Genomic DNA, 25,301 nt, shown 5'->3' with positions numbered 1-25,301 from the left:
GGCAGGGCCTGGCACAATAGTCTAGTGATTGGATCCTTGCCTAGTGTCTGCTGGGATCCCATATGGGCGCCAGTTTGTGTCCCAGCTGCTCCACTTCCCACCCAAGTGGCCGGTAAAGTAGTGGGGGATGGCTCAAAACCTTGGGACCCTACACCTGCATCAGGGACCTGGAGGAGACTCTAAATTTCAGATCAACTCAGTCCTGGCCATTGTGGCCAGTTGGGGAGTGAATCAGCAAAGAATCATTCTCTGTGTGTGTCCTCCTATCTGCTTTTCCAGTCAAAATAAATCTTAAAAAAAAAAAAGAAAGAAAAGAAAAGAAACCTTGTGGCAGGTGACAAACATAATGGGTAACTGGGGGAAGCTAGGAAAAAAAATTACAAGCTTAAAAAAAAAAACCTTCCCTTAAAAGTTGTAAAGATATAGATGGGGCCAGTACAGTGTACTAATCCTCTGCCTGCAAAATCGGCATCCTATATGGGTACTGGTTCTCATCCCAGATGCTCCACATCTGATCTAGCTCCTCGCTAATGCATCTGGGAAAACAACAGAGGATGGCTCAAGTGCTTGGCGTCCTGACCTTATGTGGGAATCCCATAGGAGGTTCCTGGTTTCTAGCTTCCAATCAGCTGTTGTGATCATTTGGGGAGTGAACCAGTGAACAGAAGATTCTCTCTCTTCTCTGTAAAATTGCCTTTCAAAAGAAAATGAATAAATTAAAAAAAAAAAGCTGTATGTACAGACATGACAATCGCCAGATGGCCTACACACCAGGAGACTCCCAAAACTAACAGCCCCTCACTCACTGTAAACTATGAAACCACAGGCCAATTATCTTTGGGGCTTCCACCTGAGCTTGGATTATTACTTTCTACTCTTTTTTCCCCCCAAAGGTTTATTTCTTTGTGTTCTTTTTTTTTAACTATGCAATTCCACATAGTTAGTAGGCAATAATATTTTTTAAGATTTATTTTTATTGGAAAGTCAGATTACAGAGAGGAAGATCCTCCATATGAAGATTCACTCTCCAGGTAGCCATAATGGCTAGAGCTGAGCCAATCTGAAGCCAGGAGCCCAGAGTCTCCTCTGGCTCTCCCATACAGGTACAGGGTCCCAAGTCTTTGAGTCGTCCTCAACTGCTTTCCCGGGCCCCAAGCAGGGAACTGGGTGAGAAGTGGAACAGCTGGGACATGAACCAGCGCCTATAAGGGATCTCAGCGTGTGCAAGGTGAGGACTTTAGCCACTACGCTACTGTGCCCGGCCCAGGCTTATTTATTGATTTGAAAGTTAGAGTTACAGAGTAAAGGGGAAAGAACTTCCACTGCTGTTTCATTGCCCAAGTGGCCACAGCCCTCACAGAAAGCCAGGATCTAGGAGCTTTATCAGTCTCCCAATGCTGGGGTCTGTGCAATGGGTGTGGATGACACCAAGGTGTGAAGAGAGCAGCTCCCCTGTTGGCAAGGCCATGAGGAGCTTCCAGCTGTTTGGCAAGGCCCGGCAGATGTCTCTCCAACCACCTTGACACAGTCTCACCCCCTTTTGCATGGACACTCAACCACCCCACTAAGAATTCTGTAACCTATTGAGGCATTGTTGTTTGCCCTTGTGAGATGGTTTTTGCAACCAGTGTGAGCTTAGGAGTTAATGTTGCTGATCATGTCTTGGTGAGTGGGCCTTTAATAATTTCAAATGGAGTACAATTAAGTCCATGCAATTACTGGACACCTTATTGTGTGCCTACCCACTGCCCTGGAATCTGGCCCAGGGAAAGGGCTTGATGAGAATCTTTTTTTTTTTTTTATGGTTTTAACAATGACTTTTCCCCCCATTTTTTTTCTCTTTATTTTTGACAATCTTTACATAGTTAATTAGGGCACAAAAGTTCAAGGGCTACAGGAAAGTGGGTAAGACTATTTTTTTCAACATTTTTTTCCTGTATCTGGAGTAAGGGGGGAGGTAAAGGGAGAAGCCCCACCTGGTCTCACACTCATCCCAGATCCCTGATATGGGGCATGCTCCAAGGGTCTTGCTCAAGTGGTGTTGATAGTTCAGTAGTCATGAGTTGCTGCCAATCTTGCCATTCCAAGCACGATGAGGTCACTGAAGAATCCACTAATTGACATATTCCATCTTAGAGTCTCCGTTTGCCCAGTTTCCTACTGCAGACGTGTGGCTGGGGTAGTTGACTGACTTGTTCTCTCCTCTGTCTTTTCATGGTTAGGGTTCTGAGTCTGGCAGTTAAAGAGCTCAGCTCGGGTCCCTCCGTCCCCAAAGCTTGTGCACTTTGCCATTAGACTTCAGCTAGGTTTTGCCAGGATGCAATGGTTTGGAAATTTACCTTGCAAAGGGATCACTGCCTAAGGTGGGGGACCCAGGCAGAAACGAGGCGCCAAGACAGAGGCCCGGAAAGCACAAACAGGGTGAAACAGGCACGGGACAGGCTAGACCACCGGACGCTGCACAGCCGCGGGGCTCCAAGCATGCTGCCCTGCCTTTCTCCCGTAAGCCTCTTACCCTGTGTCCGTTGTTCACGCCCTCGTGTTTAAATAAAGCTAGGTTATTGAGAGAGGCGGATTGAAAAGTAGGGAAAAAAAAAAAAAAGAAGTGCGGCTGCGCGCCTGCGCGCTGGCGGCGGCGGCGGCGGCAGTGCCCGGCGGGGAGCGGGTCCGGAGCTGGTCGCCGGACCCAGAACTGGGGGGGTCTGTTCGGGGCGTGAGGGAGCTCCCTCGCCGGGCCGTTGGCGGCTTGATGGAGTAAGAGGGGTCGTCTGTGGATGTGAGTATCGGAGGACTGGCCTGCGTTGTGCGTTTGGGAGCCCGAGGGTCCCGATGGTCTGTTCGTGCGCCGAGCTGTAGGGCTGCGGGGTAGTGGGACGGCGGCCGGCTCTGCGCTCCCGCCGGCCCGGCCGACCCCTCTGCTCGAGCCGCACGGGCTTCCGGGCTTCCCGACAGCCAGTGCTCTGGCTTCGGGGTGCAGATTTCTCGCCGAGGCGTTCCGACTGTGTCCTTGGCCCCCAGAAAGAGACGTGACTCCGAAGCCCTTAACCTCCAGGGAAGGCCGCTGACCTTCGGCCCCGGGAATCCACAGACCCTGGTGCATGAAAGCCGGGGGGCTCCTCCTGGGCCTCCCCTGCCTTACAGTCACTCTTTCCGTCGGTTGGTTTCCCTTCCTTAGACGTGTTGATAATAGCAACTTATGGAGTGTTTACTATGTGTCCATTTAATATTGAATACTAGTCTTGGTGTTTTGTTATGGCGGGGAGATGCTTCCGCTGCCCCTCCCCCATCTATTCAGTGTAATTAGCTAAGATTAAGCCATCTTGGAAAGTTTGAGATTTCCACGTCCCGTAGCAATTTAGGACCGCCGTCCTAGTCAAGGAAGTTCTCTTTGCAAGTGCGTCTTCTATCCACCATAATGGTCTAATAGTGAGTTGTTTTTATAAACCACTAATGACTTTTGAGTGCTTACTGAGATTGGGATACTGCTTCACATCCCATGGGAAATCGTAAAAAAACAAAACAAAATTCTTTGAGCCCTGGTACCCACTTGGTGGTGGAGTGGAAGAGAATATTTAGATTCACCTAGGCATTATTTAGCATATGCTACACGTGTGTCCATCGCACTCAGGTGTCACCTAAACTGAGATAATTGTGATGGAAGACGATCTTTGAGCAGCAGAGTCAGATGGGGTTGCTGAGGTTCTGAAGGTGGTTTGTTGAAGGTAATGTAGCCATTGTAAGTGGCGAAATTGTCTGATATGATGCGGAAGCTCGTGTTTTTACTGTTACGGTGGTTTACATGTTCCAACTACTTGTGCTGGGAAATCATACTGTTACAGTTTATAAACTCGGGAAAATGGTAGGAGCTTTTAATTAACGACACTTACTAGAGGTTTTGTTGGAAGAGAATTTAAAAATTAGAAAATGGTCTGGGAGGCCCGGTAGGATGGCCTAGCAGCTAAAGTCCTCACCCTGAGCGTGCCGGGATCCCATATGGGCGCCCGTTCTCCAGCTCTCTGCTTGTGGCCTGGGAAAGCAGTAGAGGACGGCCCAAAGCCTTGGGACCCTGCACCCGTGTGGGAGACCTGGAGGAGGTTCCTGGCTCCTGGCTTCAGATCAGCACAGTATGGCCACTGTGGCCACTTGGGGAGTGAATCATCAGACGGAGGATCTTCCTCTCTGTCTCCCCTCCTCTCTGTATATCTGACTTTCCAATAAAAACAAAATAAATCCTTTTAAAAATGGTCTGGGAAGGAGGTTGAGGACGGAAGGAATCTGATCTGACTAGCTCAGAACCGGTTGCTTTGTTGAACAGGAAGATAATTAAAAGCTGTGCATGGGGATTGTTGTACCTCTAGGAGAGCACACATGAAGTGAAGGCTGCTGTATCGAGGAAGCAAGGATGCTGGAGAACTTGGTTCTGGGAAGTATTTCGATTGTGTGTGTTGTAGTTGGAGTATCTTAATGGGAGGTTACCAGTGAGCGAGTGAATTAGGGTGTGTGATTTTGATTCTGAAAGAGACTGTCAAATAAAGACAGTTCCCCATTCATCAGGAGACGGCTGGTTAAAAAATGTGTATGTTTATAATGAGCTCACTAATGTACTAATATTGGGTATGCAAAGCAGACTGTTTTCTAATCATTATGGTCTTAAGAAAAAAATATGTACTGCATATACAGACTAGCATTAGAAATAGAATAATGGTTGCCAGTGACTGGGTTTAAAAGAAATTGGGTCTAAAAAAATGGGTGTAGTTTTGTTTTAAAGATTATAATTTGTTATTGACTAAACTTGTAGCAATCACTAGAGCTTTGATGAGAAGTCAATCAAGGGCCTCCCAGGTCCCTTTTCCCCCCAGAGGCAGTTTTTATTGGGCACTTTCTTAGATATCCAGTTAGAGATACTATATATTGATGTTTCTCACCAGGGTAAATCTTGACTTTAACAGATGCAAGCATTTTAATAGTATAATAAGGGTGGGAAATATTGGCCTGCTGGCCCTATAAGGCATGTGAAATTATTTGGGCTAGCAAGTTTGGACTTGAAATTCAGCAAATCTATGCAATGCTGATTTTTTTTTTTTAAAGATTTATTTAATTTTTATTGCAAAGGTGATATACAGAGAGGAGGGGAGACAGAAAGGAAGATCTTCCCTCTGATGGTTCACTCCCCAAGTGGTCACAACAGCTGGACCTGAGTCAATCCGAAGCTAGCAGCCAGGAGCTCTTCTGGGTATCCCGCGTGGGTGCAGGGTCCCAAGGCTTTGGGCCGTCTTCAACTGCTTTCCTAGGCCACAAGCAGGGAGCTGGATGGGAAGCGGGGCCACCAGGATTAGAGCTGGTGTCTGTATGGGATCCTGGGCATGCAAGGCGAGGACTTTAACCACTACACCATCGCGCCAGACCCTCAATGCTGATTTTTTTTAAAAAAGATTTATTTTATTTTTATAGGAAAGTCAGATATACAGAGAGGAGGAGAGACAGAGAGGAAGATCTTCTGTTCTATGATTCACACCCCAAGTGACCGCAATGGCCGGTGCTTGCGCCGATCTGAAGCCAGAAATCAGAAACCTTCTCCTCCAGGTCTTCCTCACGGGTGCAGGTTCCCAAGGCTTTGGGTCATCCTTGACTGCTTTCCCAGGCCACAAGCAGGGAGTTGAATGGGAAGCGGGACTGCTGAGATTAGAACTCGCGCCCATATGGGATCCTGGTGTGTTCAAGGCAAGGACTTGAGCCACTGGGTCACACACTGGGCCCAAGATTTATTTTTGTTGGAAAGTCATATCTACAGAGCGAAGGGGAGACAGAAAGATCCTCTGTCCACTGGCTCACTACCCAAGTGGCTCAGCTGCTGGAGCTGAAGCCGAGAGTCAGGAATGTCCCCCAGGTCCCTCATGCAGATGCAGGGTCCCAAGGCTCTGGGCCATCCCTGACAGCTTTCCCAAGCCATAAGCAGGGAGCTAATGGCGAAGTGGAGCAGCTGGGACATGAACTGGCACCCACATGGGATCCCAGCACAGGCAAATTGAGGACTCTAGCCACTAGGCTACTGTGCCGCTGGGCCCATAAGGCTGACTTTTAAGTTAATAATCTAGTATGGCCTACAAATGATGTTACAAATACCCAAATGGCCTTTGGCGGAAACATGGTTTCCTCCTTTTGTATAATTACGATAATGCTGTTGAACATTGTACTCGACTTTTTGTTACTTGTTTCTATTCTAGACATCTGTGCTAATTTGTTCTACAAATAATGGATGCCTAGTCTAGATGACTTTGCCAAGTAACAAAAATAAAATGATGGATAAGAAGACATTCGTACCAGTCATTATGGAGTGTATATTCTGCTGGGACAGGCTGTCATCAAACTATCATACTAATCATTAAGTACGTTTAAGATTTAGTAGGTGCCTTCTTTAAATGGATTTACTAATTTATTCCTCACAGTAGTGCAATAATGTGGTATTTGATCTGTGTGGAAACTGAGGCACAGAAATTAAACCACCTGCTCAGAATTAGAGTGTGCTGTGTGGCAATTTGGTTACCCTAATGCAGTGATTTACATTTAGTTTAGGTTCATCATCCAAAGAGGTGCAGAATTTATTTATTTGTTTATTTATTTATTTTGGATTGTTTTCAAAATGTTTAGAAGGATAGCTTGGCAATGGATTAGATATGTGGGATATTGGATATCCTGCTGTATAAAGGACTTCGTAGAGTGAAAAAGTTGTTCAGCTTCTTATCACTTTTCTGTTTTTAGAAAGTTAGTTTTTAGAGGGCTGGCATTGTGGTGTGGCAGGTTAAGCTGCCACTTGGGACTGTTGTCCTGTATTGGAATGCTGGCTTGAGTCCCAGCAGCTGCCTTGATTCTGATCCAACCTCATGCCAGTGTGCCTGGGGAAGCAGTTGCAGGAGATGGCCAGAACACGAGCCCCTGCTGTTCACATGGCAGGACTGGATGGAATTCCTGGTTCCTGGCTTAAGTCTGGCACAGCTCTGGCTGTTGTGGGTGTTTGGGTAGCAACCAGGTAGATGGAGGATCTTTCGTTTTCTGTCACTCTGTCTCTCAAGCAAATCATGTTTTTAAAATATTAATTTTAAGCTGAAAAATTACATATATTGTGTACAGCATAATACCTTAAAATATTTGCTTATTGTAGAGTAGCTAGATGGAACTAATTAACCTATGCATTACCTTACATCTCACTTTTTATGGTGAGAATGTTTAAATTTTGCAAAGCTTTCTAACTTCCCCCAGGATATTCATGTTGATGAAAAATTTGTTTATAATTATCTGAGCCTAGATTCAAAGCTGTTTTACATATACTGTGTTTTTTGCATGAAACCTAGTTTTGTTATAAATCAAGATATTATGGGGGTTGACTGTGGCACCGCAGGCTAATCCACTCTCTGCAATGTTGACATCCTCTATGGATGCTAGTTTGTTGTCCCGTCTGCTCTACTTTCGATCCAGCTCTCTGCTAATGTGCCTGGAAACAGTGCAAAATGGGTCCATGCACCCACTTAGGAGACCTGAATGAAGCTCTTTGCTTCTTGCTTTGGTCTGGCCCAGCTCCAGTTCTTGCAACCATTTGCAGAGTGAACCTGCAGATGGAAGATCTTTCTTTGTTTCTCTGCCTTTCAACTAAATAAATGCAAAGTAAATCTTGGGGCTAGTGTTGTGGCAAAACGCGCTAAGCATCAGCCTGTGATACCAGCATCCTGTATAGTGTCAGTTTATGTTCTAGCTGCTCTGCTTGCTTTTTAAGAAAAATATATTAATATATATTTAAAGGTTTATTTTTTTTTATTGGAAAGTCAGATATTACAGAGAGCAGAAGAGACAGAGAGGAAGATCTTCTGTCTGTTGATTCATTCCCCAAATGACCTCAATGGCCAATGCTGAGCCAATCCAAAGCCAGGAGACAGGAGCTTCCTCCAGGTCTGCCATGTGGTGCAGGGTCCCAAGGCTTTGGGCCATCCTTGACTGCTTTCTTAGGCCACTAGCAAGGAGCTGGGTGGGAAGCTGGATCTCCAGGATATGAACCGGTGCCCATATGGGTTCCTGGCACATGCAGGATGAGGATTTTAGTGGCTAGGCTACCATGCTGGGCCCCTCACTTTTTTGTTTTAATATTTACTTATTGGATGATTTACAGAGAGAAGAAGAGACACAGAAAGATCTGCTGGTTTACTCCCAAATGGCCACAGTGGCTGGAGATGAATCAGTCTGAAGCCAGAGCCAGGAACTTTTGGGTCCCCCTTGTGGGGGAAGGCTCTCCCATGTGGGGGAAGGGTCTCAGGGCCTTGGGCCATCCTCTGCTGCCTTTCCAGACCATTAACAGGATCAGAAATGGAGGTGCCCATATGGGGTAGTGGTGCTGCAGGTTGGCCCTTAGGTGCTACACCACAGTGCCAACCCCCATCAGTCTGCTTTCATAGTCATGCCTTTTATAGACTTACATCTTCTTCCAAGCATTAACCAGGACTGACCCTGCTTAGCTTCTCAGATCAGATGCGATTGGGCATGTTGACAGTGGTATGGCCATGGACAGACTTAGTTTTTTGGTTTTTTTTTTTAAGATTTATTTTTATTATTTTCCCATTGGAAAGGCAGATAGACAGAGAGGAAGATCTTCCGTCCGATGATTCACTCCCCAAGTGAGCGCAACGGCCAGAGCTATGCCGATCTGAAGCCAGGAGCCTCTTCCGGGTCTCCCATGTGGGTGCAGGGTCCCAAAGCCTTGGGCCGTCCTCGACTGCTTTCCCGGGCCACAGGCAGGGAGCTGGATGGGAAGCGGGGCTGCCGGGATTAGAACCGGTGCCCATATGGGATCCTGGGAGTGCAAGGCGAGGACCTTAACCACTTGCGCCACCGCGCCGGGCCCAACAGACTTAGTTTTGTCAAAGCATTTGTTGAGGTCCATGCTACGTAATGATAAAATTATTTCCCTATTTTGTGTTATTAACACATTATTTTGATACTTATTTTGGTAGTATTTTTTGGTTCTTATATTGGTAGTATTTTTAAAATTTTTACTCATTTGAAAGAGAAAAAGAGGGTGATAGAGACCTTTCATTTGCGTTTTGATTCTCCAAATGCCTGCAACAGCCAAGGATAGGCCAGGATAAAGCCAGGAACTTCATCTGGCTCTTCCATATGGGTGAAAGGATTCAAGTACTTGAGCCATCTCTCCCACTTGTATACACTGCTATCTGGATTGCTGACTGCTCTGCTTCAAATTTGGCTTGCTGCTAATTTCCAGGAAAGTACTTGGATTCCTGCAACTGGTTAGGGACACCTGGCTGGAGCTCATGGCTCCTGATTGGCCCAGTGCAGCTCTGGTTGTTGTAGCCCTCCAGGAGAGCAACCTAGTTGCAATAAAGATCTCCTATACAGATAAAGCTCTTTTAATGTATAGACAGATGGCTTAAATTAATGCACTGGAGAATTATGCCATGCAAACAGTGCAAAAAGGGTGGAATGGCTCCATTTGTATCATATAAAGTAGACTTCAAGATAAAGAATATTGCTAAAGGGTTCATTTCCCAATGATAAAAGGATCGATTCAGGGCACAGCGCGGTGGCACAAGTGGTTAAAGTCTTCGCCTTGCACGCCCGGGATCCCATATGGGCGCCAGTTCTATCCTGCCAGCCCCGCTTCCCATCCAGCTCCCTGCCTGTGGCCCGGGAAAGCAGTCAAGGACGGCCCAAGGCTTTGGGACCCTGTACCCGCATGGGAGACCCAGAAGAGGCTCCTGGCTTCGGATCGGCATAGCTCTGGCTGTTGCACTCACTTGGAGAGTGAATCATCGGACAGAAGATCTTTCTCTTTGTCTCTCCTCTCTGTCTATCCGCCTTTCCAATAAAAAAATGATAATAATAAAAATAAATCTTTAAAAAAAAGGATCGATTCATCAGGAAGACATAATAGTTACAAATTTTGATGTCTGACGTGTGTGTATTAGGACTAAGCTGGAATTGGAGTAGACTCCAACCCAGGCACTGTGACATGGGGTGTGGGCATCCCAGCTGGGTTCCTAACTGCTGTGCCCAGTGCTCACCCTTCTTGAACACATTTTGGCTTAGTATGTTTTTTGTAATGTGTGATTATTGGTTTTTACAAAGATAGACTGGAGCTTTGTGTAAACTCCAACATTCTCTCCCTCTTTTTAAAGATTTGTTTTTAACCTGAAAGGCAGATTTTCAGAGAAAAGGAGGGACAGAAAAATCTTCCATTTGTTGATTCACTCCCCAGTTGGCCACAAACGGCCAGAGCTGAGCCAATCTGATACCCAGAGCCAGGAGCTTCCTCTGGATCTCCCATGTGGGTGTAGGGTCCCAAGGCTTTGGGCCGTCCTCCATGACTTTCCTAGACAAAGCAGAAGTTGGATGGGAAGCAGGGCTGTTGGGATTAGAAGCAATGCCCATATGGGATCCCAGTGTGTATGAAGCAAGGACTAGCCGCTAGGCTACCGTGCCAGCTCCTTTCTTATCTTTTTTTTTTTTAAGGATTTATTTATTTTTATTACAAAGTCAGATATACAGAGAGGAGGAGAGACAGAGGAAGATGTTCTGTCCGATGATTCACTCCCCAAGTGACCACAATGGCTGGTACTGCGCGTATCCGAAGCTGGGAACCAGGAACCTCTTCTGGGTCTCCCACGCGGGTGCAGGGTCCCAAGGCTTTGGGCCGTCCTCGACTGCTCTCCCAGGCCACGAGCAGGGAGCTGGACTGGAAGTGGAGCTGCCGGGATTAGAACCGGTGCCCATATGGGATCCCGGGCATGCTCTGGGTGAGGGCTTTAGCTTGCTAGGCCACGTCACTGGGCCCCTTTATTTTCTAATGCTTCTATTGGTTAGGGTCGCTATTACTCCAGCCTCTTTCCAGGTTATCTTTCTCTGTAGGGCATACTACTTGGCCAGGTTCTGTAACTGAGTAAATAATTGGAACCTGATGCTTGTTCATTCTGAGCTGTTCTACCACATTTTCTTGTCTCAGGAGGCTGGGTTTCTGTTATATCAGGAATGCCCTTTCCTGAGTCACATCCTGAACTTCCTGTTTGCTTGTGGTCCTGTGCTGGCTATAGGGTGGTTGGTAATTGTCTTGCTGTGGAGTGGATGGTACACACAATCTTGCTGGAGATTACGGGGGGGGGGCAAATTTTCGTGAGTAAAATGCCTATAAATTTACCTTCAAAGATGCTAGATTCTGGAAACCCTTAGTCACTTGCCTTTGGAGGGAGGAATCTGCCGTTGTAGTAGTAGCAGGTGCGGGAACACGGTGTGATGGCCTAGTGGCTAAATCCTCATCTTGCATGCGCCAGGTTCCGATATGCACGTGGGTTCTTGTCCTCGCTCCTCCACTTGCCATTCAGCTCCCTGCTTATGGCCTGTGAAAATAGCAGAGGATGTCCTAAACCCTTGGCACCCTGAACCCATGTGAGAGCCCTGGAGGAAGCTTCTGGCTCCTGGGTTCTGATCAGCTCAGTGTTGGCCATTGTGGCCACTTGCAGAGTGAAGCAACAGATGAAAGATCTTTTTCTCCGTCTCTCCTCTCTATAAATAAGCTTTTCAATAAAAAACAAAAGAAAAAAAAAGCAGCAACAGCAGGTATGGGAGCTAACCAAGAATAAGCCTTTGAAGTTCTGGGTTTGAGCTAATCTCAGAACTACTTCCTAACGCTTTGGTCAAGTTTTCCCTTAGCTAGGAGTCTTGACGTTTCATGATCAGGCTGACTCCAGCAAGTGAAGGCCTCCCACAACTGTAGGTCTTCTTTTTGTTTCTCAGCCTGTCTGCAGCGTAAGGGCACAGACAGCACCTGTCAGAACCCTGTCTCCCTGTTGTCCTGTCCTGCTCACCAGAAAAATTTAAATTTTCTGTCGCCTTTTAAGATGGAGGCATATACAGTGGAATTCAAACCCAGGTAACACTCCCCGACATCTCCTCCCCCAGCCTCCAACAACCTCCACCAGACCAATAATTAGCCTTTGTTTTTCAGTGTTTGACACTCTGCATTGGTCAAAGTTTAAATTTTGTATGAACCCCTGAGATACTGAATTGAGATATAATATGCAAAGTGACAGATCCTTTCCTTAGAGTAAGGTTAGGGGAATCACATATAGTTACTTACCATTAACTAGCCTGTTTTTACTTATTTTGTAGGTCTTAACAGTAGAGTGTGATAGTGTGGTAGTGTTTCAGGTACAATTCTGTGACACCAAAAGGTATTTTTAAGCCTTTAGTTGCATAATAAATGTTTGGAAAATAGTCGTTGATGTTCCAGATGGACTACAAGTGCCATGAAATAGTGGTGACTTGGAACTCTGTTGCTGCCAGGTTTGAGCGACATCCGAGATGTGAGCCCAGGAAGACTGTACTGAAGCACGGGATGGTGTCTGGAGATCCCAACGCGGTGGCTGCACTTTGCCTGCCTGCCGCTGTTCCCTGTTGATTGATAAGCCAGTCTGGATTTAAGGTTTTTTTTATATATTGGAGGTCAGAGTCAAGGCAGGAAATGAGAGTAAAGCTGTTGGACGAAGACTGAGCAGATGTAAAGTCATGCATGCTTGTCACACTGGAGAGTGGAGTCACAATGACAGTGCTGCCAGGACTTGCTGACTTAGCATGAGCCTGTGGAAGAAAAGAATAAGACACGACATGATGTTAACCTAGGGAAGACGGTAATTAGGACATTGAGAACATAATTTTGTAGGATTTTTAGAATATTGGGTTCAAGAAAACAACTGTTGTTTTTCACAATTTGGAGGAAAGTTGCAAGATTTCTTAGTCAATGTTAAGAATGGGTATGAAGGCAGCCCGGTGACGGTGAGGGTGGGAGTCCTTGCATTGCTTGTTGACTTTCTCAACTTGACTGTAACCTCTTAGTCACCTTGGTTGAGATCCCTGATGTTAGAGGCTTGGTATTTCCTTGACTTCTAATCTCTGTTAAGACCTGTAATGGGAGCACTATTTCCCGTTTGAAAAGACTGAACTCATTTAGTTGTTACTGGAACGCATAATGCAATTTTTTAATTTATGCAATTTATGGCCATGCAAATTGGAGTTCGTTCGTTTTGGGTTGGAATCCACTTAGGACTTATATACTAAGTGTTCTGTTTTAATTGAATACTTTGCAAGCAGTTACACTTGCTGATTTTTTTTTTTTTAATAAGAAAGTGAAGGCCACTGGATCTGCACTGGTCCAGCTCTAACCATTGTGATCTTTCGGGGAATGAACCAGCAAATGGAAGATAAATTGATGGAGATCTCTCTCTCACTCTTAACTTTCTGGCGCTCTCTCTTACTGCTTCCCTCCCCTTTCCTCTTCCTCCCTCCTTGTCTCTCTTTATTACTCTGCCTTCCAAATAAATAAAGCTTAGAAAGATAGTATCAGAAATGTTTAAAAAATTTCAAGTTATTAATCATCAACTCAAAATACAGAAATTCAGAAATAAATAAATGAAAGGAATTAGAAAAGCAAATATGCTATAAATTTTAACACCAAAGTGATTTTATGTTAATTTTGTGATCTAGGATTTTATTAGTAATCCTTGAAAGCATATATAATACTGTCCCTGTAAAGTTAGCTCTTGTTTTAGTAGCTTATTGGCATTCAGTTTTCTCAGCAGTCCAAATTGTTATTATATATTCCTAACATTTTAAACTTTATTATTGAGTGACATTATCTTAACCATCAGTATCATTTAAAATGTAATTTCAGTAGCCAGGCAACTGCTGAGTGACCACAGAAGTGAATCCATTGGTCCTTTTACAGTTTTGTATAAGAGTTAGAAATGAAAGCGGAGTATCTCGGAAACTCACGATGTAAAGCCTTGAGGTCTCACAAGGAATAAACCAAATCCCCTGTGTAGAAAGCAGGTGTATCTGTTAGAATCTGGTGTCGCTGTCTAGAGGGTGAAACAGTGCTGGCTGTAGTAATGGTTTGAAAATCTTGTGTAGCGCGTCTAGGACCAGGGGGACTCAAGAAAAAGGTTGGAGCTAGAAAACCTTTGGGTCTTCTTTCAAAATCCAGCGCTTACCCAACCAGGTCACTGAATGTCACTTCCTCATTGCAGGTGTGAAGTTGAGTGCTTCGGATCTGGTCACTATGGTACGAGAACGAAAATGCATACTGTGCCACATTGTGTACAGCTCCAAAAAGGTAATGGAGGAGGCTAGTCTGGGGCTTTGTAACTAATTGTGTTTTCAGAGACATGTTGTTAATAGATGGGTAAAAGTTTCTAAAACTCTTGTTTATGATTTTTTTCAAAACTGTGGTCCCTTTCCACTGGTTTGTTTCTCATTAGTTTCCAAAAAAAATCAGTAGCCATATTATTTAACTTCTACTCAGATTTTGAGGTTACCCTAAGATAAACAGTACAGAAAAACATAAGTAAGCTGTTACAGAGACAATATTAGGTTGAGTTTATACTATTTTCAGAGATTTTTAAAACCAGGTAGTTTTTGATAAGCTAAGGATACAGCGTGTATTATACAAGGGCACTGCCAAAAGTTTGTGGAAAGATATAGCTAAACGGTTAGCTTTATTTTGGCGCAGAAAGCTTTGAATCTATTCATAAGTTTATTGTAATATATCTTCCTTGAAATTTTTGAAGATCCCCACTTATGTGCCTGCGTGCTTGTGAAGTACAGTACAGCAGAACGATAGTGACAGTATCCTAGACGTCCACAAGATGGGGCTGTTGTCCAAAGAACAGCAGACCCTTTTCTTGCATAAAAGAATTTTATCGGTACTTTAAGAAAACTTTCACTTTTTTGCCTTGTCTTTTGTTTGCTTTCAAAGTGATGCTACTAGGTTGAATACGGAGGAATTATTTTTGTATGATTTTAAGATGCTCTGGATTGTCATTGGAAATTCGGAGAACCATGGAGCCTCACAGACTTCGATTAGCCAGGGAAATCAGATGGGATAAAGTGAATCTTGAAAGACTCCTAGCAATAAGAGAGATGTTTCAGATCTATACAGAGACCCTGGTGAAATGGAACAGAGGGGTTATCTGATTCTTGGGAATCGTTAGACTATGATGAGTAATGAAGTGAAGAGAGTCGGGCTCTCTTTGGGCTAGGTGGTTATGAGCCATACAGTAGGATGAGGTGAAGACTTTTCCCCCTATTTAGGATTTCTGTTGGTGATGAAAAAAGCCCATTGGAATTCTAGAATTATGTTTCATATGTATTAGCTCCTTTGTGCAAAGCTGATAGAACTGCCTTTCTAGTTTTTGATTTTTCCATCAAGGTTTATGCAAATTGTCAGCAAATCAAAATTCCTATGACTGCTTTCAGGCTGAAGGGAGAAGGGGACAAAGTGAGAGATGGGTAGGCTGGTTCTCAGAGGTAAATGATAGCAGCCTTTTTGTAGAGTTGTAGTTTTGTAAGACTATGATTGTGCCCTTTTGAATTTGGGGGCATTTCCTCCTGTTCTGGTTTAAAGTATGCTTGGGGAGGGGTTTCTTGCCTTGTGACTTACTGGGTTAAGCCACACTTTGTAAACCTGTGCAACTGAAAAAATAGATGATGAGCCGGTTGGGCCCCTGCCAACCCAGGATGAAGTTCCTGGTTTCTAGCTTCAGCCTGGCCCAGACCTGGGTCATGGTGGCCACCTGGGGAGTGAACTAGCAGATTGGAGATACCTCTGGTTCTCGCTCTCTTATTCTGCCTTTCAAATAAGTAAATAATTTTTGTCATCTGTGTAATTCAAGAACCAGAGTTGGTCACCTCTGCTTTAGGGAAAGGAAATTATAGGTTTCTAAGCAAGGGAATGGTATGATTTAAGTGAATAAAAAGGTTTAAGAAATTAACGAATTGGTTTGGTTGGAAAAACAACTGTGGTGTTTTTAGTAAACTGAACAATTTATGTTGAAGTAATACTTTCCTCTGGTTTCTCAAATTAATGTAACCTTGGTTTATGCAAACGCTGTGTAGGAGAAATGACAGTAGGGTGTCTGGTTGGGGGAAGCTGTTTACTACATTCCTTCCTCGCTGATGTCCATTAGTGTATAAAACACTGAAGAATAATGGAGTTTGTTTTTGTTTTTTAGAATTACTTGTTTTTTTTCCAAGTTTGTTTATGAAATCTTTCCTCCCTTAACAACATAATGCTGATTAATCTTTGAGGAACTAAATAGAAGCCTGTTATCTGAGAAGATATGCATTTGGGACTGCTACCCTAAGACTGTGTCTATGGGTCTTTTCCAATTATTTTGAAAACTTGCCTATCTCACTAATTCATTCCTTGGGAACAGGATGGAAGATCAGCTTTTGCTTGTAAATTTAGCAAAAGATTCAATGAATTGCTTTAATAAATGAAAAGTCATGTAAAAAATAGTTTTAAGGTCCCAGTGTAATGGCATAGTGGTGAAATCTTTACCTTGAATGTGCCGGAATCCCAGGTGGGCACCTGTTCATGTTCTAGCTGCCCTGCTTTACATTCAGCTCCCTGCCTGAGGCCTGGGAGGGCACTGGAGATTGGCATAAGACCTTGGGACCCTATGCCCTCACAGGAGACCTGGAGGAGGCTCCTGGCTTCAGATCGGCTCCAGCTGTTGCGACCACTTGGGGAGTGAACCAGCAGAGGGAAGATCCTTCTCTGTCTTTCCATCTCTTTGTAAATCTGATCTACTTTTCCAGTGAAAATGAATAAATTTAAAAAGGGGGGCCCCCAACTTTTAAGTGATAAGTTTTTTTTTAAAAGATTTATTTTTATTTGAAAGTCAGATATATAGAGAGGAGGAGAGACGGAGAAGAAAATCTTCTGTCCAATGAGTCACTCCCCGGCTGGCTGCAGTAGCTGGAGCTGAGCCAATTCTGAAGCCAGGAGCTTCTTCTTGGTCTCCCAAGTGGGTGCAGGGTCCCAAGGCTTTGAGCCATCCTTAACTGCTTTCCCAGGCCACGAGCAGGGAGCTGGATGGGAAGTGGAGCTTCTGGGATTAGAACCGGTGCCCATATGGGATCCTGGCATGTGCAAGATGAAGACTTTAGCCACTAGGCTACTGTACTGGACCCAAGTGATAACAATTTGAAAGAACTGGATATAGGATCAGTTTTCATATCACAGAATAACCTAGGTAAGAATTGTTTTGATCACGAACAGTTTGGTTATGAGGAACAAAACCCATTATAATGTAGCTTAAGGAAAGGGATTTGCCTTGTAACTCCAAATCAAGGACAGACTGAATCACAGGAAGCCTAAGGACTTGAGGTATTACATATTCTTGGGGTTTTTTTTTTCTTTCTGTATTCTTTCATAAACCTGATGCAACTCTGTTCATTCTAGTTAGTGGCGTATTATTGGCAGCTCAAAGGGGAGGCTTGCAACGAATGAAACATTTGAAGAGATAGGAAGGAAATCATGGTCATCTTTAGTAAAATTGCCACTTAAAGGAAGTCTTTTTGAATCTTAGTTAAAGTAATAATGAGTTGTTAGGCTGTACTGTTTTTAATACATGAACCGAATGTAATGAAAAATATTAATGTGCTAGATGCTTGCAAGTGTGATGTGTCTGAAACGTTGGCTTTGGTGTCAGAGCTGTCTGGTTTTGAGACCTAATTTGGTAACTTTACTATGAATCTCAGAAGGCAAAACTGAGTACATTCATATGTGTTCCTTCAGTTCCTGGCACTGTACTTAGTACGTGATAAGTATTTTTGATATTGATAAATATTTGCTAAATGAACAGGTTCACTTCTCTTCATCCTTGTGTCTATGAGGTTGATACACCCTCAGCACTATGTGGTTCAAGCAAGAAAATATTTGACGCACTTATCCAGGGCGTAATAGTAATACTCAGTAGTGTGGAAGTCCTTTTTTTTTTTATTACAAATGTAAATAAATATTATCTCTTTTTTTCTGTTGTTTTAAAGATTTACTTATTTTTTATTGGAAAGTCAGATATACAGAGAGGAGGAGAGACAGAGAGAGAAGGAACTTCTGTCTGGTGTTTCACTTACCAAGTGGCTGCAGGAGCCAGGAGCCAAGTAGTTCCAATGGCTGGAGCTGAGCTGATCTGAAGCCAGGAGGCAGGAGTTTCTTTCTGGTCTCCCACATGGGTGCAGGGTCCCAAGGCTTTGGGCCGTTCTTGATTACTTTGCCAGACCACAAGCAGGAAGCAGGATGAGAAGTGGGGCTGTCGGGATTAGAACCAGCACTCATATGATTTCCTGCATATGCAAGGCTCTGGCTTAAGCTGCTAGGCTACTGTACTGGTCTGTCTGTTTTTGTTTTTTTCTGTTGTTGTTGTTTGTTTAACTTATCTATTTGAAAGGCAAAATGACAGGGAATGAGGGAGAAAAAATTTCATCCATTGATTTTATGCCCAAATGTCCCCAACTGGGGCTGTGCTGGACAGAAGCCGGGAGCCAGAAACTATGTCTCATGTCACGTTGGTGACAAAGGTCCTGGTCCTTGAGCCACCAAATGCATTAATTAGAAAGTGGATTGGAGGTGGAGTGGACCAGCATGGATAGGTGATGCTGGCATCCCAAGGAGTGGCCTAACCCACTGTACTGCAGCATTCACCCCATATAGACACTATGTTATGACATTTGACTATTTGGAGTGAAAGATGGCAGCTTTTTGAGATGTTTATGTGCAAGCACATGCCCAAGTGTGTTCTCATGTGTACATGTTTTTAGGTGACAACTTTCTCCACAAATTTTATTTACTTCCCAATAATGATGAAATGAGGGAATGAGAGAGGATTCTATTAATTTTCTAAGTTTTCGATAGAATCAAGCAGATCAGTTGGGTCACAGGGGGAATGGACAGGGAGGATAATGCAGGATAAACGTCCTGATCTGCTGTAGAGAATTTCTGTTGTTTGTAACTCCTACTAGAATCGAGTTGTTCATTTACATTCATTCAACAAATATTTATTTCTTAAACTTTCAGTAGAATAGGGAGAGCATGATAAACGTAGCCAAATAGTTGAAAAGTGATTTGTGAGGTTTTTGTCTTTAAGAAAGCAAGTTCTTTATAAGAGGGTATTATTTAACCTAGTTTATTTTAAATCTTTTGCCTCCTCAAGACAATAGCTTTCAACCATTTTAGAGAAAGTCACTTAAATATATCTAAGAATTTATTTTATTCAAAAATTAAATATGTGAAAAGCAGCCAAAAGTGAATTATTTTTTTATTTTTGTTTTCTGGGGTTACTTTGTATTTCTTTCTTTCTTTCTTTCTTTTTTTTTCCCTTCTATCTTATTTTTAGTTTTATGGTAACAGTTCCTGGGATTCTGGGATTTTCTTTATCTCCTCCCCAAATCTCCTCCCCTAACTTATTTCCCTCATATTATTAGAATACTGTAGGCCTTCATAAACAGTCGTAAGTCCATCATTCTGCTATTTAAGCGAGTCCTGACATTGCTGGTGCAGACAATTGCTGACAGTCCAGCATTCCATTGTCAAGACACATCCAACAGTCTCATTGGGAGTCCATCTTTGATTTGGAAGCAGAAATGCATACTGCACTGTATCTTCACATCTGAATATGATAATCTGTTACTCAGTTACTATACATTTTCTTCAGTGAGAAGCCATAAAACAAAATCAACAACAGGAATAAAGTTAAAAAAATATTTATAGCACCATGGAATTAAGTAACATGCTACTTAAGTAACATGCCAGTGTGTCGATGAAGAAATGAAAAAGAAAACACAAATGCTATTTGGAGAAAATGATGCTACTGTGTAATCGATTAATCAATGAAGAGAAAAGGAACTATTTTGAAGAAATGAAAATAAAAACAAAAATATCAAAACCCATGGGTTGCAGCAAAAACAGTATTGAAAGGGCTGTTGATCTTATAATTTGCATGAAGATTGCCTTATATCAGAGAAAACATACGTTATTTGTCCTTTTGGGATTGACTTATTTCACTGAGCATAATGATCTCTAGTTGGGACCATTTGGTTGCAAATGGTAGAATTTCATTCTTTTTAATGGCTGAGTAATATAAAAAAATTATTTAGTAAAGAACTGATTCATGTTGAATTGAGAAGACGCTGCAAAAAAAATTGGGATGCAGGAGCTTGTGCCTCAGTTGTTATTAAGTAGAAGCAGGAATGGATAAAGCAGTGGCCCTTAGTTTAACCTGCTTTCTTTAATTTTGAAGGAGATGGACGAACACATGCGGAGCATGTTGCATCACAGGGAACTTGAGAACCTGAAGGGCAGGTATGGGGACTGCTCTCTTCCATAAATTTGTAAATATTGGGGGTGGGGGTCTGAGTGCTGATGGTTTGATTTCTGGTAATCCATGGTAAAGGAACTTTGTCTTAGGACATTGAATACTCACTTAGAATTAGTAATAAATATAGCAAACTTCTGGCATTCAGAAGGAATAAAGCCTGTTTTCTTTGGCTATCTCAAATGTGTAGACATAACAACCCTTCAACAAGTAGATAACAAGCAAAGTGAGTTGGAATCAGCTAGAACTTTCATTAGGAAGCTTTCTTATTACGCAGCAACCTTGCAGCCAGTCTGGTTCATATTTTGCTGTGTTGTGTTCCAGATAGTTCATCCCACAAACCTCGGGGTTTGATCTGAGAAATCCCAAGTCTTCTAATCACAGGAACTCTCCGTAGTGTAAATTGTAAACCTGCAGTGTATTTATGAGTGTTGTGTTATAGTTTAAAGCTTGAGATTTTTAGGGAAAAACAATCTAATAAACACCTTTAAAAATGAAAGCTTCTGTGTTTTTGTTTTTTCCCCCCGTCTATGATTCCTTTTTCGGTATTTTTAACTACTACTTTAAAGTGTGGAAAACGGGAGAAAATATTAGGAAACGGAGAGACCTAAATTGTATTTTAATTCCATGAGTAGAAACCTAGATCAATTGAAATGGTTTGTATCTAACTCATGAAGTTGTAGATGTTGTGGAAAAATTAGTGTGTGATTCAACTTTCAGCATCTTCTCCTTCCAGTTTTAGTGTATGTGCTGCCGAAGCGAGCACTCGGCATCTTTTCAACACATTAGTGCGATTTTTTCCTCTCCAGGATCTCAGTGAGTGATAGATCTTACATTCACTTTACCTTGGTGACTGCCAAGTGCCACGTGCCCCATGTGCAATGTAAAATAAAACTAAGTGAGGTTGGTAAATCTGGTCAGTAGGAGGGAAGCCCATTGATTTCCAAGGCTGGGACCTTAACGGATTCAGAGATCACTAAGCAACCATTCAAAACTTTTTTAAAAAACAAGTTTTGATTATTTAAGATTCATGTTCACAATAAAGATCACACCAAAAAAAAAAAAAATCCTCTTACTCTTTCTCCCTCCTCACCCTAGGGGAGAATCATATCCGCTCTTCGTCGTGTTGAGAACTTTTGTGTGTGCTTACATGGACTTATGTTAATGCTTACATTTTGTTTTCTTGTTAGTATAACTGAGCAAGATGTCAATATGTGTTGTTCTGTAGCATGTTCCTCCTTCCTACTTGGAAACAACATAACCGTGTCCCTTTGTTATTTGGGACAGTAGATAATGAGGAAAAAAGCATTAAAAGTTTTTGATCCTCCAATATAAATTTCAGCTTGAATATCCAGACTATTCAGAAGAGAGTAATTTTGTGCTTACTCATGTACGGCATATAATATATGAATATTTTAGATGAATGTTGAATACAATATACTTGCTTATCTTAAAAGGTTTATTTATTTTACATGAAAGGAGAGTTACAGAAAGAGAGATCTTCCATTCACTGGTTCACTCTCCAGATGTCTGCATCTGCCAGAGCTGGGCTGGTCCAAAGCCAGTTGCTTATTCCGGATCTCCCACATGGGTGCAAGATCCCAAAGACTTGGGGCCATCCTCTGCTGCTTTCCCAGTCCATAAATAAAGAGCTGAATCAGAAGTGGAGCAGCCAGAACTCAAACCGATGCTGCAAGTAGAAGATGAGCTTGCTATGCCACTGTGCCTCACTTCTTATAGCCACAGTGGTTGGGCTGGTTCATACTAAAGCTGAAAACCTGAAACTTCATCTGGATCTCCCACATGGAGCCATCTCCCTCTGCTTTTCTGGTTGCATTAGCAAGGAGCTGGATTGGAGGCAGAGCCAGGACTTGAGCTGATATTTTATGGGACACTGTCATCGCAAATGGCAGCTTAACTTGTTATGCCATAACAGACCCCCTTACCTTTGTGTTGGTTGCCTACAAGCGCTTTCCTTACAGTCTTTCACATAGAGTGTAATAGATAGTGTTTAGCACAGTGAGACAGGTATAGCTAATGTGTTTGATGTGGTTCCCTGAACTACAACAAATTACAAGGGAAAAGGCAAGCTGATAATAAGAAAAACAACTGACAAAATGGCTTTCTTAAAAAACTGTAAAATCTCAGGGCCTGGCATGGTAGCGTAGTGGCTAAAGTCTGCCTTGAATGTGCCCGGAATCTCATATGGACGCTGGTTCTAATCCCTGCAGCCCTATTTCCCATCCAGCTCCCTGCTTGTGGTCTGGGAAAGCAATTGAGGATGGCCCAAAGCCTTGGGACCCTGCACCCACAAGGGAAACCTGGAGGAAGTTCCTGGCTCCTGGCTTTGGATTGACACAGCTCCGGCCATTGCGGCCACTTAGGGAGTGAATCATCGGATGGAAAAATCTTCCTCTCTGTATATATGACTTTAAGACAAAGCAAAACTATAAAATCTCAAAATTTGATGACTTGGAGTCGTCACTGTAAGGACAGTCATCACCAGTTTGTACCATGTGGTCAGGTACTTACCAGTCATTATTTCTTTTCCCTGATGCTTTCTCTTTTTGTTGTCTTCTCATTCCTTTAGATTTCATGCTTAGCTATTAGGTTTAAAAAACAAACAAAAGTATTACTTGAGATGAAAGCTAGAACTTTCACAAACTAGTTCATTCCAGTGTGGGACATGAGCTTAAGGTGAATGTCCGCTACTAAATTTGCTTACTGATGTTAGGGGTTTATCTGTTTTTACAATTGTGTTTATGGTTGTTGTTGGTTGTGCTTTGGTTTAGAATTGAATATCTGTGTTTAAATTTTGAATTACATCTTGAATGAAAAGTTACTGTCCTGTTGGTTACATAGTTACGGACCTCCAGAACTGTCTTCCCTTTTTGCTGATATACTTGTTCAGATGTGCGGGCTATAAGTAGTTCTCCTGATAGATGCTATTCGAAAAGCTCAAACCTTTATTTATCCAGCAGCTGTTGTGGGGTAGTTAGAACAAGCTTAATAAAGAAGCCCTTCTGGAGCGAGTATCTTAAGACTTTGCCTTTCACACAGGAGAGGAAATTGTGTGGAGCAGGATGAGGCTAATTTGGGCCCTCCTGTAACCTCCCCGGGGACGGTCATTGCCTTTATTAGCTAAGAAGCAAAGCATAATTTTTTTTTTATATTTGTATAAATTAGTTCTTATATAGAATGTAACAAATATATTTAGAAAAAATTTTAAAAGAAAAATAGAAGACAAAATGAAAAAAATTTGAAAATAACAAAAGTAAGTTATTTAATTTGCTATGAACTTTTAAAAGCATATAGCTTTTCAAATGTCATATGTGAAGTCATGAATTCTTACGGCATTCAGAACAGGAGTGATAGTTACCTCCAATCACATTTGAATTTTCATAAAATGTGGTTTTTATAAATATAGATTCTCTCTTTTTAAAATATCTTGTAAAGTTTATCTCTTTTTTTAAAAAACTAGATTTCGTTGATAAGAAAAGCATTAGTGATATCTGTTTTTAATTTTTCCTTTGAAAGGCACACACAAGCATCCGTTGCCTGCCCAGTTTACTTTCCAAATGCCTGCGACAACCAGGACTGGGCCAGGTCAAAGCCAGGGTTAGGAACTCTGTGCAGGTCTCCCATGTGTATGGTAGAAACCCAAATGATTTGGGCTATTGGAGGGAGCTGGATCAAGAGTAGCCTGGACTTAAACCAGGTGCTCCAGTGTGGAGTGTGGCATCCCAAGCAGCCCATTAACCCACTGGGCTACAACACCCTTGCAAAAATATTTTCTAATTTATTTTGAAAAATTTTCACTATATATATATATATATATAATTTAATTTGATTGGAAAGGAGGAGGAGTACCAGAGAGGAGAGAGAGAGAGAGAGAAGAGATTTTGTGCACTGATTAACCTCCAAATGGCCTTGGTGGACTGACTGAAGCCAGGGTCCAAGATCTCCACATGATTACAGGGCCCTGCTTTCCCAGGGCAGCAGGGAGCCTCATGGGAAGCAGAGCAGGGGCTCCTACAGGTGCTCTGAGATGGGATGCTGGTGTCACTGCAGGTGGCGCTGTAACTTGTGTACCATGGCTTAGACTTCAACAACAACAACAAAAATTTTTTAAAGATTTATTTTTTATTGAAAAATCAGATTTACAGAGAGGAGAAACAGAGAAAGATCTTCCCATCTGCTGGTTTACTCCCCAAGTGGCCACAGTGGCCAGAGTTGAGCCAATTTGAAGTCAAAAGCAGAGATCTCCCATGTTGGTACGGGGTCCCAAGGCCTTGGGCCATCCTCAATTGCTTTCCCAGGCCACAAGCAGGGAGCCAGATTGGAAGTGGAGCAGCTGAGACTGAAACCCATGTCCATATGGGATGCCAGAGCCACAGCTGGAGGATTATCTTCCTGATCCACCATTCTGGCTCCATATCTTAAAAGTTAAAAAAAATATATATTCATTTTTTTATTGGAAAGATCCAAAGAGAGAAGGAAAGACAGAGAAAAAGATCCTGTGTTCACTGGTTCATTCTCCAAGTGGCCAAAATGGCCAGAAATGAGCAGATCCAAAGCCAGGAGCTGCCTCCAGGTCTCCCACGCGAGTTCAGGGTCCCAAGGCTTTGGGCCGCCTTTGACTGCTTTCCTAGGCCACAAGCAGGGGGCTGGATGGGAGCGGAGCAGCTGGGACATAAACCAGTTCCTATATGGGAACCTGATGCATGTAAGGCAAGGACTTTGGCCACTATGCTACCACACTGGGCCTGGATTTTACCTACTTTAAAATTCTTTCATTTAAAAAAATCAATTGTGTCTTTAGGGAGGGAAGGTGTTTTTCTGTTATTTTAGAGCAACTTTGAGCCCCTGCCCTACTTCCGCTTTCACTCTGGCATGATTTTAAGTACAGCAGTTTAACAGGCTTGTTTATTTACTTGAAAGATTTAGAGGGAGAAACAGAGAGGTCTTCCATCCACTGGTTCACTCCTCAAATGGCCACAATGGCCAGAGCTGGGCCGGTCTAAGGGCAGAAGCAAGCAGCTTCTTCTGAGTTTCTGGTAGGGGTGCAGGATCCCAAGGACCTGAGCCATCCTC

The 25,301-nt window shown here is 42.9% G+C and overlaps 1 protein-coding gene across 6 annotated transcripts in view; it reads left to right on the top strand.

Moving 5' to 3' along the window:
- Positions 1 to 2,660: 2,660 nt before the first annotated feature.
- The window catches only part of LOC121168205 (zinc finger protein 106-like), a 54,753-nt gene continuing 32,112 nt past the window's right edge, over positions 2,661 to 25,301 (top strand). For 5 of the 6 annotated variants that reach the window (XM_040998095.1, XM_040998094.1, XM_040998093.1 and 2 more), the window contains exons 1-3: positions 2,661 to 2,776; positions 14,079 to 14,164; positions 20,133 to 20,194. In XM_040998095.1, coding sequence (XP_040854029.1) covers positions 14,111 to 14,164; positions 20,133 to 20,194 — 116 coding nt within the window. In that variant the 5' untranslated portion in view covers positions 2,661 to 2,776; positions 14,079 to 14,110. Of the gene's footprint in view, positions 2,777 to 14,078; positions 14,165 to 20,132; positions 20,195 to 25,301 lie in introns of those variants that run through there. The other variant, XM_040998097.1, reaches the window with a different exon arrangement.

This window comes from Ochotona curzoniae, unplaced genomic scaffold (genome assembly GCF_017591425.1).
Source record: "Ochotona curzoniae isolate NIBS_2020 unplaced genomic scaffold, NIBS_Ocur_1.0 patch75, whole genome shotgun sequence".
Lineage (NCBI taxonomy): Eukaryota > Metazoa > Chordata > Mammalia > Lagomorpha > Ochotonidae > Ochotona > Ochotona curzoniae.
This window is presented reverse-complemented; position numbering and strand designations above follow the sequence as displayed.